Raw genomic sequence first — 16,697 nt, 5'->3', positions numbered from 1 at the left:
TTTCAGTTAGTAAAATGATGAGAATGAAAATAGGGATATTAAATGTAAAGATTCACTGAGATTGAAGTGAGGGTCAGAAAATAACTGCTGTGTGATGATGCAGGTCTCTAATCTCTCTCTACTCTACATCAATTTATTTTTTATGGATGTACAGAGTAAAGATTATTTTTGAAAACTGTAACACAAAATGGAAAACTACACATAAAATCTTTACTGGAAGACACATTGGGACGGTTTAGAAATGGTCCTGTTTTTTTAAACACTTTGTGTTTTGCCTAAACATCAATACAAGTGGATAGTGTTGCCATCTCACAACAAACAAACAAACAAACAAATGTACATTGCTAAAATAATATTGTAGCAGCGGGGGCGTGGTTAAGCTTTGGCTGTGGACGGAGAGGAGTCAGGTCAAATCAGCAAGTAAAGCTGACATTGATGATTCTTACCTGTATCTGATTAGCCCAAGTTTACTTATGTGTGTTTCTTTGTGCCTGTCTCCCGGGTCTTCCTCTACACTCTCCCACATTGGGGTTCTACAGGTGCCAAAACCAGAGCTCCAGGCTCATGTTTATTCAGTCTGTACTTTTCAAAACACTTTCAACAAAATTAAAACACTCAACAGAAACTGGTCTGTACTGGACTCACAGCTTTCACTCAGTCAAGTTTAAATTCATCCTGTGTGTATGTCAGGGTGTGTGTTATGTATGTCTCGCAAGCTCTGCTAGCTGTCTCACACTAACTTTTCTCTCTCGCAGGTTATGGGACTCCTGATGGCACAAACAGACACCAACCACGCCCTCACTACCTCATCTATGAACACAGTACACTAAGTAGAAATCTCTGCATACTCAGTAGGAGGTCTAAGTAACATTCTGTAGTTCCCATACAGGAAATTTTGGGCCCCTTCAGCCTGCACTGGCCCTGATAGCTCACACATTTAAACTATGAACTTAATTAAAGCAAATCTGACTTGTATTTTTAGAGAAATAACATAGCAGAACTCATGGAGACTGGATTCAGAAGAAGCAGGTTTATTCAGCACTCAGCAAGACAGCAAAATGAACCCAGCTGGGCCCAGGGTTACACGCCTCACTCAAAGTGAAACATGCAACAAGAAACAACTGTTTACAATGTGTCATATACAATTAAAGCATCCATGTACCTTTAGGAATGTGCCCTTATCTTAGCTCGCACTTTTTCTCTTATGTCTTTTCTGACGGACCCTTGAGTTTTTTTAGTGAAAACTTTTGCCTGCATCTGCTCTTCTCTTTCAAGTGGACGTCATTAACAGCGTCATAGTAATAAAAAGCCAATATCTGTTTTCTTTATTATTTACTACACTTGGGAGGCCTCCACTTATCTCCTACCAGCGTGTACACCTCCCCCCCAACCCCCACCGCCCCCACCCCCCATGAGCCATGGGTAAGTACAAACTTTTCCTTGTCTATCCTCCCTGTGGTGTTCTGTCCAGCTCTAAGTATATTTTATATGCATTTTCAGATTTTGATATCATATCCCTGATTTCTAGATGTATGATCCAAACCCATCAATCCTGGTTCTTCTAAACAGAACCCTGGATCTTCCTTTAAAAGGAAAAAGAGAACAGAGGTATCGACACAGACACGCATCGCTATGTCTACGCAGACACGCTGAGAAAACGAGTTAATATTACTTGTCTGATACGTGGGGACGAGACGCTGGAGGAGGTCTAGAGGATCTAGAGGCATGAACACCTTTGGCAATTGTCCTGGAGAAGCCCAGACAGCTATGGTGTGATCCGACATGTTTACAATTCAAGTACGCGCCTATGATGATTAATGCTGACAAAACCCATATTATCCAAAAATGAAATCTTCCACTGTGACTAATAAACACATCAGCTGTGTCTCCCTGAGTCACCAATAACACATACTGATCATTGAAAGAGTAAAATAAATTCTGGCAATAAAACAAACCAAGCCACTCTACTGGCTAACACTTTTCACACTTTTTAACACTTGAACACTTTTCAAACTCCATTCATAAATCTCTAGCCCCGTCCCTATGTTTCACCATTAAGCTGAGTCCTCTGTCACAAAGACAACATACATGTCTACACTTTTAACTGTTAATGGAATAGACACCATGTGATTAAAATACAGTAACCTGCTATAGTCGGTGTAACAGCATCATTATTCTGTGAGTATTTTGATGACTGTGCGCCATTCACCGCAGATGTTTGTCTCACTAACAAAGATAACAAAAATGTTTATGCAGATTATCTCAACATATATGTAGTATGTCTAAACGTCAAAATTTCTTCAACTTTAAAGACGTAGTGCAAAAGTAGAAAGCATAACACACCTCCTACTGTAACTGTGTCTGGATCACTGAACTCTGAGTCATGGTTTCCTGTGGGTGCTATACAGAAGTCCTCTGTCTCTCCTTTATTAGAAACTATCACACAGAAATTCTGTGAACTTTGGGTTTAAGTAAGCATTTACATTCAACACATATTGCATAAGCTACAGTTATACGCCTTTTCCTACACAGTTTGTTCGCAACATGTGTCTTCATGATGAAAATTCATGTTTTTCCACATAATGTTTTATAAATATTAATCCTACATGATTAACACTACATGGCCAAAAGTATTTGGATATCCCTTCTAATCAGTGAGTTTTAAAATTCTAGCCACACACATTGCTAACAGGTGCAGACAGATGCTAAAATACAAACTCCATAGACAAACAATGGGAGTAGTCGTTCATACTGAAGAGTTCAGTGACTTTAAACATGGCACTGTCGTAGGATGCCACCTTTTCCACAAGTCAGTTGAAATTTCTCAGTGGAAATCTCAACTGTAAGTGGTATTGTTGTAAAATAGTAACATATAGGAGCAACAACAGCTCAGCAATGAAGCGGCAGACCACACAAATTCACAGACCTAGGCCACCTAATGCACCCTAAATTGTGTAGAGTGTGTATCGTCTGTTTCATCCCTCACTACAGAGTTCCATATTGACGCTGGAAGCAACATCAGCACAAGAACTGTGCATCGGGAGCTTAATGAAATGGGCTTTCATGGCTGAGCAGCGGCACACAAGCCTAAGGTCACTGTGTCAGGTGGAGTGGTGTAAAGCACTGCCACTGGACATATTCTCTTGAGTGATGAATCATGCTTCATTATATTCAAGTCTGATGGATGAATTTGGGTTTGGTGGATGCCAGGAAAATGCAACCTACCAGAATGTATAGTCCAAAAGTAAAGTTGGTGGATTAAGATAATCTCCTATGCTGCAATTACGAATATTACAATACCTAGAATCCTTATCTTCTCCTAGCCAATCAGAAATTTGAGTATATTCGGAATCATATTTGAAAACCGGAAAGCACAGAGATGCCCAAGGTTTTGGATAGGGTCTGTGGAACCATGGGGATACTGCACTGCACATTACTACCCCATGATTCTTGTCACCTCCAAAGATTACAAAAATGGTCATTTGTGGTAAACAAAGAGTGTAATACAAAAAAAGGTTTATTCCTTGAATAAAAGGAATAAAAGCAATAAACTTTATATGCCGATATGAATGTGACGCAGTTCTATAGTCCTACCAATTATCCAAAACACTAAGATGGTGTGTGCCAGCAACTATGCAGTACACTTTCTCCAGTGACAAAAGTGTTTATGAATGTATGCTCATAGAACACGCGCATTTACCAGCACTGACCATCACATCTATATGAGCCTGTAGGACATCCCATTCCAAAACCATGAGCATTAATATGGAGAAATCCAAAAAGAAAGTACATACAACAGTTCCATTATAACCTCTAAGGGGCCTCTCAGAGGTGCTCAGACAGAAATACATAAGAACACCACTTCCAAACTTGCAAGAACCTGCAAAACTTTTCACACCCTGATTTGTCTAGGACCCCTTAACTCAAAACCAACCAAAGTTCTAAACCTGAAATTGAAGTTTTTACAGCATGGGGTAAATCGTAAAACATTCACACATTTATTTGCTAACATTATGCTTCATTTGAATTTCATTATAAACCTTGCACTAATAATGACATGCTGAAAATTGATCGAGGGTACTAAAGAATGAGCAAGCAAAGGTTCAATTAAAAAACAGTAAGTCCGCGGCTTTTCTTAAATGTAATGGGCCTAAATGTGTATTGAATCTGCATGTACTCTGAAATATTTAACAAACATACCACATATTTTCATTAATTTTAGAAACAATCCAACAGATTCCCTGTTATGTATGCCAAGGACCGCAAGGGGTCAGCAGCTCCCTGGTTGAGAAACACTGCACTAACTCAAATAGCATGGTCCTCCAGACCAGTATACAACTGCATTGTCACTTGACCATAGAGTTGATTTTTACGGGGTAGTGTGGGCCATTAGAGGTGCTGAGAGTGCTGCATTTTAAAGTGTCATGTACTGTGAAATATTATGAATCCCAGATAATCTACATTGTGCTCTTGTGGTGTGTCAATTGTCTCCTTTAAATATTTAGTGTCAGGCCGAAACTGGAACAAATACATTTCTGTTAATAGTTTATAGATCCCCACATCTTGACATTAAGGGTGTATCAAGGTCTGCAAGCTGAATAAAACCCGCTTCCTCGATTCTTTGGCCCACATGAACTTAAAAATAAATTATGTTGAAGAGGCCCGCAGTATATCATCTAGAATTCTCACCATAGTTTGCAAATATCACTGTACATCACATGATCATCTCTGTGCTATAACACTGCTTAAAATCAATGCCTGGCTGCTGCGTTTGATTCAAGTCATACATGCATATAAAACAATTTAGAAACATGTCGGACATGAGCAGAGGCATTCACAGTAATTGCTTTCCGTGTCATGAGGACGCATACAAAATAAAATCATGATCGTCTTATCCGTTTAAGGCACAATCTACCTTCAAATGACCTTGCCATATTAATAATGTTGTCATAAATTACCTTTATGATAGTTCCACTGTTAAAATAACATCAGTAATAGAGGAACATTATATCTAGCAGAGTTTGTTCCCAACCACCAATCTGCACATTATTTGGTTTAAGTTGAACTTGAATGAAGTGGAGAAGCCGTGAAATATAAAAATGGATTTTTGTTTGTTCTGGTTTTGTGAATTGTGCTCAAAGTGTGGCCGAGAGAATAAAGGGAGCTGGAAGCTTCACTTGTCCCCTTCCTGAGTCCTCTTTCACACCCAGACACACACCAGGTTCAACCACAGTTATAATAAATAAATAAATAAATAAAATATTTTTGTGTTACTAGCTGTACAAGAATCTAATTTAAGGTGTTAAAATGTCACTTTGATATTTCTTGCAAATGAATTAAATATAATGATCTTATACAGTGGCAAGAAAAAGTATGTGAAGTATGTATCATTTTCTGAATAAATTTCTCATAAAATGTGATCTGATCTTCATCTACGTCAAGGGTATTGACAAATATAATGTGTCTAAAATAATAACACACAAAAAAGTTCTGATTCCTCATGTCTTTATTGAGAACAACCAAAAAAAAACTCATAGTGCTTGTGGAAAAAGTATGTGAACCCTTGAGTTAGGACTGGCACCCTGTCCAGGGTGTACCCCGCCTTGTGCCCGATGCTCCCTGGGATAGGCTCCAGGTTCCCTGTGACCCTGAAAAGGAGTAAGCGGTTGAAGATGGATGGATGGACGCTTGAGTTAATGACCTCAAAAAAACTTTTTTTTTGCGCACCTGGAGTCTCGTTAAGAAAATGAGTTTGGAGGTGTGGACTACAGCTACTTTGACTGATAAAAACCCCTCAAATTTTTGGAGTTTGCACTGCACAAGAAACACACACTTATGTGAGCCATGCCTCACCAAAAAGAGCTTTCAGAGGATCTACGATCAAGAATTGTTGATTTACATACAGCTGGCAAGGGTCACAAAGTGATTTCAAAGACTTTAGAAATTCACGAGCCTACAGTTAGGCAAACATTCCACAAATGGAGACACTTTGGGACTGTTGCTACTCTATCAAGAAGTGGACGCCTAGTCAAAATGACACCAGGAGCACATCGAAGACTCATCAATGAGGTAAAGAAACAACCCCGAATGACAGCCAAAGATTTGAAGGCATCATTGGAACTGGCTAACATCTCTGTTCATGAGTCTACAATATGTAGAACATTGAACAAGCAGGGTATCTACGGCAGGACACCACGAAGGAAGCCACTGCTTACTAAAAAGAACATTGCTGCACGCCTGAAGTTTGCAAAAGGGCACATTGACACTCCACAATGCTACTGGCAAAATGTTTTGTGGACTGATGAAACTAAGATTGAACTATTTGGAAAAACTACACAGCACTACATCTGGCGTAGAAAGAGCACAGCAAATCATGAAAACATCATCCCAACCATACAGTATGTTGGAGGAAACATCATGATTTGGACCTGCATCAGGGCCTGGCCAGCTTACAATCATTGAGGGGAAGATGAATTCCCAAGTATATCAGACAATTCTTCAGGATAATGTGAGAATGTCTGTACGTCTGCTGAAACTGTGTAGAAGTTGGGTGATGCAACAGGACAACGACCCAAAACACTAGAGCAAGTCCACCACAGAATGGCCTCAGAAAAACAAAATCCACCTTTTGGAGTGGCCGAGTCAGATCCCAGACCTCAACCCAATAGAGATGCTAAGGAATGACTTGAAGAAAGCCATACACATGAGACATGAGACATCTCAAGACAAGTCAAAGAATATGACCAAGCTAAAGCAGTTCTGCCAGGAAGAATGGGCTAAAATTCCTCCTGAATGGTGTGTAGGTCTGATCCACAGCTACAGGAAGTGCTGGTTGAGGGTACTGCTGCCAAGGGGGGGTGGGGGGGTGGGGGTTCTAAGGGTTCGCTTACTTTTTCCACTGACATTTTGAATGTTGAATGGGTGTGTTCAATAAAGACATGAAAGATCAGAATTTATTTTGTGTTATTCTTTTAGGCACATCATATTTGTCAATACCCTTGACTTAGATGAAGATCAGATAACATTTTATGACAAATTTATGCAGAAAACCATGAAATTCCAAAAGGTTCACATGCTATTTCGTGCCACTGTATAGCCTAAATTACCCTTGTCATGTAATGGAGGCGAGCATGAATGCAGATAAAGCAGTTTATCACACAGGCAAACAAATCCAAATCAATAGGCAGTAGCAGAATCAATGATCATGCAATGTGCAAACAGACTGTAAGAGGCAAGGCAGAGAAAAGAAAACAATACCACACAAACTGGGTCAAAAACCAAACTAGCAAACACTAGAAAACCACTTGGGCCCATCAGGTGTATTAGACACAACTGTTTATATACTTCACAATGAATGTGAGTGCTGATAGTCCTTATATAATGTAAGTGTGGTGGTGCAGGTGATTGAGTCCAGGTGTGTAATCAGTAATCAGGAGAGTGTGGGAAGTTCTGGATGTTGCAGTTCACAGCAGCCATGTTTGTAGGCTGTGCGGAGTTCTGGGAAATGGAGTTCATAGATGTGACGATGTGATAACCCTGATCAGCAATACACATTATATTTACATTACAGATCTGTCAAAGCCAGGTGTAGCCCATTCTATAACCATTCACTTTACAAAAGATCTCTATTTCCTGTTAATATACAGTGAAGAGAAATATGTTAAATGTAAATTTTTTGCATACAAATCTGTAATAAACATCAAGAGACGCACGAGTTTCACTGAGTGTCTGTTAGCTGTGTCACAGGCTTCAAAGGAGATTTTTACACATGCTGCACTGTCCACCAGAAAAAACAAACAGTTAAATGAACAAACAATACAATATTGCTGTGAGATATTTGATCATTTGATTCACTAAAATATTGAATTCCAACAAGATTATTGAATAATGTAAACATTTTGGTAAACATTTCTGTGCTGAATTTTAATTAAATTTTAGGGGAAGCTGGGCTTTCTGTGTAGTCTTAAAGCAATTTCCGGTGGTGCTTATGTAATACAGCCACCATGTTTAATGTTATGTGCTGTTCCATTCATATTTCAAGCAGTGGCTTGTCTCTACTCATAGAATCTCTGGTTATGCATGTGCACTTTTTTGCTTTTAAGCATGAAAATAGCTGTACAGTGTGGCTAATGCCCTTTTACCCAGATACAGACAGCCCACGCAGTTAGACAAAATGGTGTTGGTGGAGGAGTGGTCAGAGTGGGGACTGGGTTTCACAGGCTTATACATGCTAATAGCACATGCTAGTAACTTTATTCACAGCGTATCAGAGAAAGACCACCAGTGTGCTGAGTGGCACATAAGCCATGCAGTGAGAGCTTTAGTTAGTGTGTGTGTGTGTGTGTGTGTGTGTGTGTGTGTGTGTGTGTGTTTGTGTGTGTGTGTGTGTGTGTGTGTGTGTGTGTGTGTGTGTGTGTGTTTGTGTGGTCACATGGTCACAGGACTTCAAACACTCATTCACTGCGATGTAACGTTCAGTGTATGCATTGCCTTTATCTCTGTTCTTATAGCTATTCTGGTTGTGACTTTTTTGTTTGGGCATGTTTTATTCCGTACTTCTTCCTTCTTAATTATGTAGGCCAACAGAGCATGTATATTCTTATGCTAATCTGAGAAAATCTATAACTCTAGAGGCATATTGCTATAAATTGGTGGGTAGCAAGAATGAAGCAGATTTAAGCAACATAACGTTGTCTAAATAGGCAAAGTCTAATTAGTCTTTAAAAAGAATACAGTCAAGTTTCTTGGTGTATTCATGATTTTCATATTCATGCCTTTTTAACAAGTATATATATACATAGATTTATAGCTAAAATATGCTATAAGTCTTAATTCCTATATTTGTTTTTTTTTTTTTCTTTAAGCCAAATGGTCCTTTCTAATAAGGAAGAGGTCTTTCTATCATGATGCACAAGCATTATATCAAACTTTGTAAATCATACAAATTACAAACTAGTAGCCAAAATCAGATTAATAATAAATAAATAAATATGGAGCAACAATAATGTGTACTTGAATCCCCTGTTCTTATTTAGTCATGTATTTATTACTTTAAAATATTGAAAATATTTTAAATAATAATAATAAAATATTATATGCTCATATGTGTTTTGTGCCTTTCCAAATGATTAACATTTCAAATATGAATATTTATATCAAGACCGTAACATATACAATAAAATCTGTAAAACATATGGCATATGAATATGAATATGCAAATATGCAAATGATCCCCGCTCCAATAAAAACTGCACAAAACTCTTTTCCACTTTTGACCACAGGGGGCACACTTCCAAACAAACCTCAGTTACACGCATGCACATGCACACGCACGCGCACACGTACACGCACGCACGCGCACACACACACGCACATCGCTGTATGCATGACATGAACCAGAAATCTTTGTTCACTGCCATAAAGCGTAAAGAAGACCCAGTCCTATTACAACATCTCTTCAAAGAAACAATGTACATGTGTAAAAATGCTAAAGACGAAGCAGCACAAGAGACAATCCATGCGTTACAGATCCTGCCTGTGTGTGTATGCATTTATATTAAAAGCTCTTATAGTCTTAAGTTCTGACTGAAGCTATATGTGTAAAGATGATCTAAACACTGAGTAAAGTTTAATGTTCTTAAGGCAGAAAGATTAATAAAGTTATCTAATTTACAATACATGTATGTATTCATATGATTTTACTAATTTGTGCCACTTGTCTTCATCATCCTTTAATGGAACAGGCCAAGATTTACATATACAGTGGATATAAAAAATCTACACACACCTGTTAAAATAGGTTTTTGTGATGTAAATAAAAATTAAACCAAGATAAATCATGTCAGTACTTCTTCCACCCTCAATGTGAAACTGCAACATATAAAAAATAAATAAATGAAAAGCAATCAGAAACATTTAAGGGAAAACTATGAAAAATAAAAAAGTTAAAATAAACTGGCATAAGTGTGCACACCCTTTTATAATTGGGGATGTGGCTGTATTCAGAATGAACCAATCACATTCAATCTCATGTTCAAATGTAATTATCATACAGCTGTCATTATCATGAACAGGAGATCCCTCTTAACAGTTCTGATTACTCTCTGCGTGTGACAACAGTCTCTCATATTCTTCACATGCCTGAGCTATGGGGTAGGGCGGCTAGACGGATGCCCTTTTTCACACACACAAAAAAAACCCCATCAAAGCAGGACTAAATCACATCCAACTATGTGGCAAAATGTGTGTCTGATGAGACCAATTCCTGGTCCAATGAGACCAATCAGACCAGACCTGACAATTCCAAAAGGTATGTCTGGTGAAAAAAACAAAGCACATCACCAAAACAACACCATACACAGAGTGAAGCATAGTGATGGCTGCATCATGCTTTAGGGCTGCTTTTCTTCAGTCAGAACTGAGGCTTTTATCAAGGCAGAGGAAATAATGAATAGCTGCAAATACCAGTCGATTTAAGTGCAAAATGTTCAGGTGTCTGCTAATAAACTGAAGATGAAATGAAATTTCATCTTTCAGCAGGACAATGACCCAAAGCATACATCCAAATCAACAAAGGAATGTCTTTACCAAATGAAGATCAAAGTTTTTGAATGATGTAGTCAGAACCCAGATCTGAATCCAACTAAAAATCTGTGGGGTGACCTGAAGCAGGCTGTGCACCAGAGATGCCTTTACAATTTGATGGATATTGAATGTTTTTGCAAGAAAGAGTGAGGAAATATAAGTCAAGTAAGTGGAGACGTGTCAAGCTGATAGACTCTTAGCTAAAAAGACTGAGTGGTGTAATAAAATCAAAAGATGCTTCAACAGTGTATTAGTTGGGATGTGCACACTTATGCAGCTAGTTTATTGCAAGTTTTTTATGGTTACTTTTTTCCCTAATATGTTTCTGATTGTTTTTCACTTAATTCTTAAACATCATAATTGCACACTAAAGGTGGAGAAAGGTTCTGACATCATGATTTATCATGGTTTCATGTTTTTTTTACATCACAAAAACCTGCAGTCATCTGTAGACTTTTTTTTTATAGCCATATATTGTGTGGAAACATATATATCAGTATATTGAAGGAAAAATGTAATAAATAAATAAATTATAAGAATCACCTGTTGTTGTGCAGTGGATGAGTCCCATCAGCACTAAAAGTAGGGAGAGAAACAGAAGAAATGACAGATGAAGTATACAATAAAGCTTGGGTGTCTTGCTGTTGTAAGAAAATAAGCCAACAACAGGGTGGTGTGATGTGCCTCAATGTGAAGTGGATTTACTCTTACCATTCCAAAGTTGATTATTTTCCAATAACAGCATGTCCTGAAGTGTTTTATTCCTCTTATACCACAGCAATATGGCAACAGTTACAATGTTTATCTTAGTAATGAACATGCCATGCTTTTTACCATTTATAGTCATGTTTAATATTGTGTGACAGCCACAAGGCACAAACCACAAGTCATTTCTTGTTGTCACTAACATTATAGCAACTAATAGCAGTTTTTCCCCTTCATCAGCATCTGTTTTTTCACACTTGTGTTCACAAAAATATACAGGCAATCACTGTTGTCATGTTACACTGAAACTCCAAAGGACAATCTATATTACTCTACATTTCTTTCTCATGGAATAAAGGCTTTCCCATGATGGAAAACGTACTGAATATTACAAAACACTGACACTCAAGACTCCATAAATGTTCCATAAACGATAAATAAATACTCCATCAATGTTAAATAATCATCTCCTTACAGAAAACATCACCATATCAACCATTATGAAATTGTCTGTTAAACGACATGGTTATGTCCGCTATACAAGTCCCTGTACAAGTCACTTTATAAAGACATGATAAAGTGTGACAACATTAATATAAACATGTGCTTTGTCTTGCAACCAGCACTCAACAGCATGGTGGTATAATATGAACTGTTAGCTGGTATCACACTCTATATGCTATATTACTCTCAAAAAGATTTATTCAAAGGAGCATCTGCTCTGATCTGATGAACACAGTGTCATGTCTCGATCAATATAAACGTTGCTGGATTTCCTGTCTGCTTGGCACAGTCTCCCGCCAGACGCTAAGACCTGCAGAGTTTTCTAGTATATCTGCAAGAGCAACTTTCTTCACTTTACAAATGTTAGAGCGCCGAGAATATCACCAAACAAATGTTAAATAAACTATAAACTGTAAAATTCTAAATACATACTGAGTACTAATGGATAAACATGCAGTAGGTGATTTAATACCGTGACTATTTAATATTTTACTCATAAAATAAAATGGGTGGAATGTAAACATACCACAAAAATGAAGAATTCAGTTTTCACACTACATTCAGCATCCTGAACTACAGATAAATAATCACACAGAACCTGATGACAGGACTCTCAGCCTGTTAATTAGAAACTTAATTCACTACCAATCACTTTAATGAAGATAAACAGAAAACGTTTACTCACAGAGAAACACACAGAGTGGACGGAGCTCCATCCTGTCACACTGATGTCTGACTGAATGAGAAGTGTCTGTGTTAAAGCCTTGACATTTCCTGTGTTTCTAAAGACCAATCACACTTGAGAGAGAGAGAGAGAGAGAGAGAGAGAGAGAGAGAGAGAGAGAGAGAGAGAGAGAGAGAGAGAGAGAGAGAGAGAGCAAATGGTGATGCAGGTGGAAATTCAAACATTAGCCTGTTATTACAATTCATTACAACCAGCAAAAAGTGTTTTCACCATTTTTCACATTTCACATTATAATTGTGGTGTAAAAAGTATCTCCCTACATGACTGAATATACAATGGCTATAAAACCTCTACACACCAGTCAGTTCTTTTTCAGTATTTAATATGATGTAGCAACCAATAAAAGTGAAAAAACATTTAAAATATTATAGTTGGGGGGGGGGGGGGGGGGGGGATCACATAGCTCACAATAACCTGGATACGCACAAGTGCACACTCTGATATAATGGGGCATGTGACTGTGCACAGAATGAACCAATCACAGTCAAGCTCATGTTGAAAAGTAATTATCATACACCTGTCATCAATCAAGTGATTCTATTTAACCCCAAATAAAGATCAGCTGTTTCTGTTTAATTTTCTTGACATGTTGGTTTAATCTGATTGCTACAGCCATTGTCCACAAAGAGCTTACAAAGCATGTACGGGATCTCACTGCTGAAAGGCCAATCAGATGGAAGTCCTGCATAAAACACCTCAAACCATGGGGCAACATGTGTTATGGTCAGATGAGAAAGATCAAGGTAGAAATTTTGTGGCATAAAAGATATGTTTGACACATAAACAAGACAGCCTATCACCCAAAGAGCACCATACCCATGGTGAAGCATGGTGGTGGCAGCATCATGCTATCAGCTGGGACTGGGGCTCTAGTTAAGATAAAGGGAATCATGGATAGCTCCAACTCTATTTTGGCACAAAACTTGCAGGCCTCTGTTAGACATCTGAAGATGAAGAAAAAAATTACCTTCCAGTATGATAATGGCCCAAAGCATAAATAAATAAATCTGTGTATATCCGTTTTTCCCCTCACACTGACTGTATGAACTAGCATTTGGCAGTATTGAGGCCTTTCAGGAAATAAAACACAAGTATTTCCATGTATTTCCCTGTAAACTGATTGGTTTTGCCTCCATTCAATGAAGATTACAGCACTGCCGTCTTGACGTAGTGACAAACTGCTCCATGTGAAGAATTCTTCAGGGCTAAAGAAAAAATCTTTGGGGCTACAGCCCAGGTTTCAGTTATTGGAAGGAGAAAAATGGATATTGCAGATAATTTTTTAAACAGTAAAGGGGTTGAAACTGAAACACTAACATCCTCCCATGCTGAGAAGGAGTCTTAAAACAATGTGTGTGAAAGGAAGTACAGAGAGAGAGAGAGAGAGAGAGAGAGAGAGAGAGAGAGAGAGAGAGAGAGAGCGCTGTTGTGGTTTGTGTATGTGGTATTATTATTTCTTTTTAATATTGTGGCTTTCTATATAACATTAAAGTTGGAAATAGAGCTAGCATGATTTATCTTGGTTTATTTATTTTTTAATATCACAAAAACCTGCAATATTAAGAGGGGTGTGTAAACTATTTCCTTTCTAGTGGGAGTCTTAAAACAATGTGTGAAAGGAAGTACAGAGAGAGAGAGAGATAGAGAGAGAGAGAGCTGTTGTGGTTTGTGTATGTGGTGGTAAAAAGTTTCAGTACAGCTGACACTAATGACAGCACTGACCAGCATGTAGGCAGTCAGTTAATGTGGTGTACTTTTATTTCCTTTAACATAAGGTGTAAACAGATCATCAGTTTTACTGTTAGAGCTGTTGTACACCTCCACCCTGTATACACTGCAATAACTCAACATTTCTCACATTCCTCCACACTGTATTCTTGTTTATTTTTTACAATTATTTTTTTCTCATGGACCATCACAAATTTTACTGACAGTTACTGTATGATCACCTAGACTACAGTCACTTTAAAATCTCATTTTATTATATTTTATTTTTATTTACTTACTGGAATGGGCACTACAGTCTGTGCATTTTCTGTGTTTGTTGTACTGCTGCAACAAAACAGTTTCCTCAGGGATCAAAAAAGTGCTTAATGTGAGTATGTGTAATGTGCAAAGCTGATGAGACAGAACACAAGTGAGTAACCTCAGCATGTTCTTTAGTAAGGCCAAACCAATCATCTTCATTATACTGTAGTTCAAGCAGAGGTCAAATTCAGGAAGGGAATATCAAAGTATGCAGATCCATAATCCAAAGGTGTGGATTTACACAGAAACATGGAAATAAGGCTCCGTACTACAGAAGAAACATAAATAAAAAGCACAGCAGCACTCACTGCAGGACACACGCTGTGCACTGAGGGGGAATTTGTGACAGTTCCACAGAATCCTGTTGCTGCTAAAGATCACAGTGACACTGAACCTCCACCGAGTCTCAGGATTTTCCTCCTTCTTGCGTCTTGATTACTGTTAACAATTTTCAACAGACTAGCAGTTTAAAGATCCAGTTTAAGTGAATACAGCACTGTATATAAAGCTTTTTGTTACTGGGTTTCAGTTTCTTATTAATTCGACTTAAAGCCTGTGGATGATATGAACATATTTCAAGTTATTTCGATTCTGGGGTCTCTGTGTTTAGATGCATTTATTGGTAGCACAAATTAATGTGTTATAAGATGAGATAAGATGCTGTAGAGGCTGCAGTGACATCTAACATTATGTTCCTTTCATTCTTAGCTCAGCGCATTGAGAGATGTTAGTGTTTGCCACAGAAACTAGAGTGAGAACACGTATGTGTGATTGTTTTAATTTTGGCTTTACTGAGAATCTGAATGGCAGCATTTCCTCGTTTCTCAAAGGTTAAAGACACACAGCTCAACTAGAATAGAATTCAAACCACAACAATGTTTCATGTCTTAACTGCTATTAATTGGAAGCATGGCCGTATACAGGGTTTAAAAAATACAGAGGTGCAAAAAATATACTGTATTATGACACTATACTTATGAAAGTAAATTGAACCTATAGGCTTCACTGTAATTGCCAAATAACATATCTCTGTGGTTTTAGGCCTACATTGTTTGAATGAGTTCAGGTCAGATTTTTGTTAAACAGCACAGTAACATAATGCTAATCATATTCTGTGCACAGTGGGTAGTACCTGATCTTCCTCTCTCATCTTCATCATCTTCTCTTTTTGTTTTTCTCTCAGTCTCATTTTGCTTCCCTTCCCAAAGCTGTGCTTTAACTGGTGCAGTCTTTTCCTTTTCGTCTGTGTCAGTAAAGAAAGTAAACACAGGGTAAATTGATATTTATTTGCAATTTTTTTGGCCTCAGCTAGGATAATCTTGCAACGAAAATAAAAATATGCAGCGGTATCTCATCACGCATTTCAATCCTACACAAACTGATATGAAAGAAAAGCATATCATTATCAGTCCATCACTGGATGGAGTTAATGTTAGCTGGCAGCTAGCCTAGTTAATACACTCATGATGGACGGCCACTGTTTAACGAAGCGTGACCACGATTAGGAGCTATTTGTCAGATGATGTGTGACTGGTTGGGGATGAATCATGGCAATGAACTGTACGCAGATGACTAGTAAAATTCTCTAGTTACTTCAGAACACTTCAGCAGATTAAGGTGTGTTCACTGCCTAGTTTGTTGACATAGTCTGGCACTGTGGAGCACAAATCCGATTTCATTGGCCAAGTCAAGCAAGCAGTCACCTGAGAAGGCCGGTTATCTTTGAGGCACCAAAGAGTTATCATTAGGCAATCATTTTATGACTTTTAATATACACCTCGGAAAAAAATACAGAGGTCTGGACCTTGGTGATGCTGGCCCAAATTTAGCCTATTACCCAAAGACACTTAAAATTCAACATAGAAGCAAATACTCACATCTGTAAACCCAGTTGGAGATAGAAAAAAAAAAACACCAGCCATGAGTGAGAAGAAGCAAGGGTCCAGATTTAATTTCCACCTCACGAGATCCACACCTGACACCTGGAGCTCAAGCTCAAGTATTTATACTGTATTTATACAGTGAATAACCAATATATTTTAGAAAGACTATGATTTCAATATCAATAGGGTTCAAAAAAGAGCTCATCTACATTACCATGATGTTTAAAAAAAAGTCTTATCAAATTTAC

General features: G+C 38.0%; 1 protein-coding gene across 1 annotated transcript in view; it reads right to left on the bottom strand.

The window, feature by feature from the left end:
* LOC128628699 (carcinoembryonic antigen-related cell adhesion molecule 5) overlaps window positions 1-12,592 on the bottom strand; it is a 79,533-nt gene extending 66,941 nt beyond the window's left edge. The window contains exons 1-2 of the mRNA XM_053681493.1: window positions 12,479-12,592; window positions 11,128-11,160 (exon numbers count right to left, since the gene is read on the bottom strand). Of these exons, the coding sequence (XP_053537468.1) occupies window positions 11,128-11,160; window positions 12,479-12,509 (64 nt within the window). The 5' untranslated portion in view covers window positions 12,510-12,592. The remainder of the gene's footprint in view (window positions 1-11,127; window positions 11,161-12,478) is intronic.
* Between the last annotated feature and the right edge of the window lie 4,105 nt (window positions 12,593-16,697).

The sequence above is a fragment of the Ictalurus punctatus genome, chromosome 7 (genome assembly GCF_001660625.3).
Source record: "Ictalurus punctatus breed USDA103 chromosome 7, Coco_2.0, whole genome shotgun sequence".
Classification (NCBI taxonomy): domain Eukaryota; kingdom Metazoa; phylum Chordata; class Actinopteri; order Siluriformes; family Ictaluridae; genus Ictalurus; species Ictalurus punctatus.
This window is presented reverse-complemented; position numbering and strand designations above follow the sequence as displayed.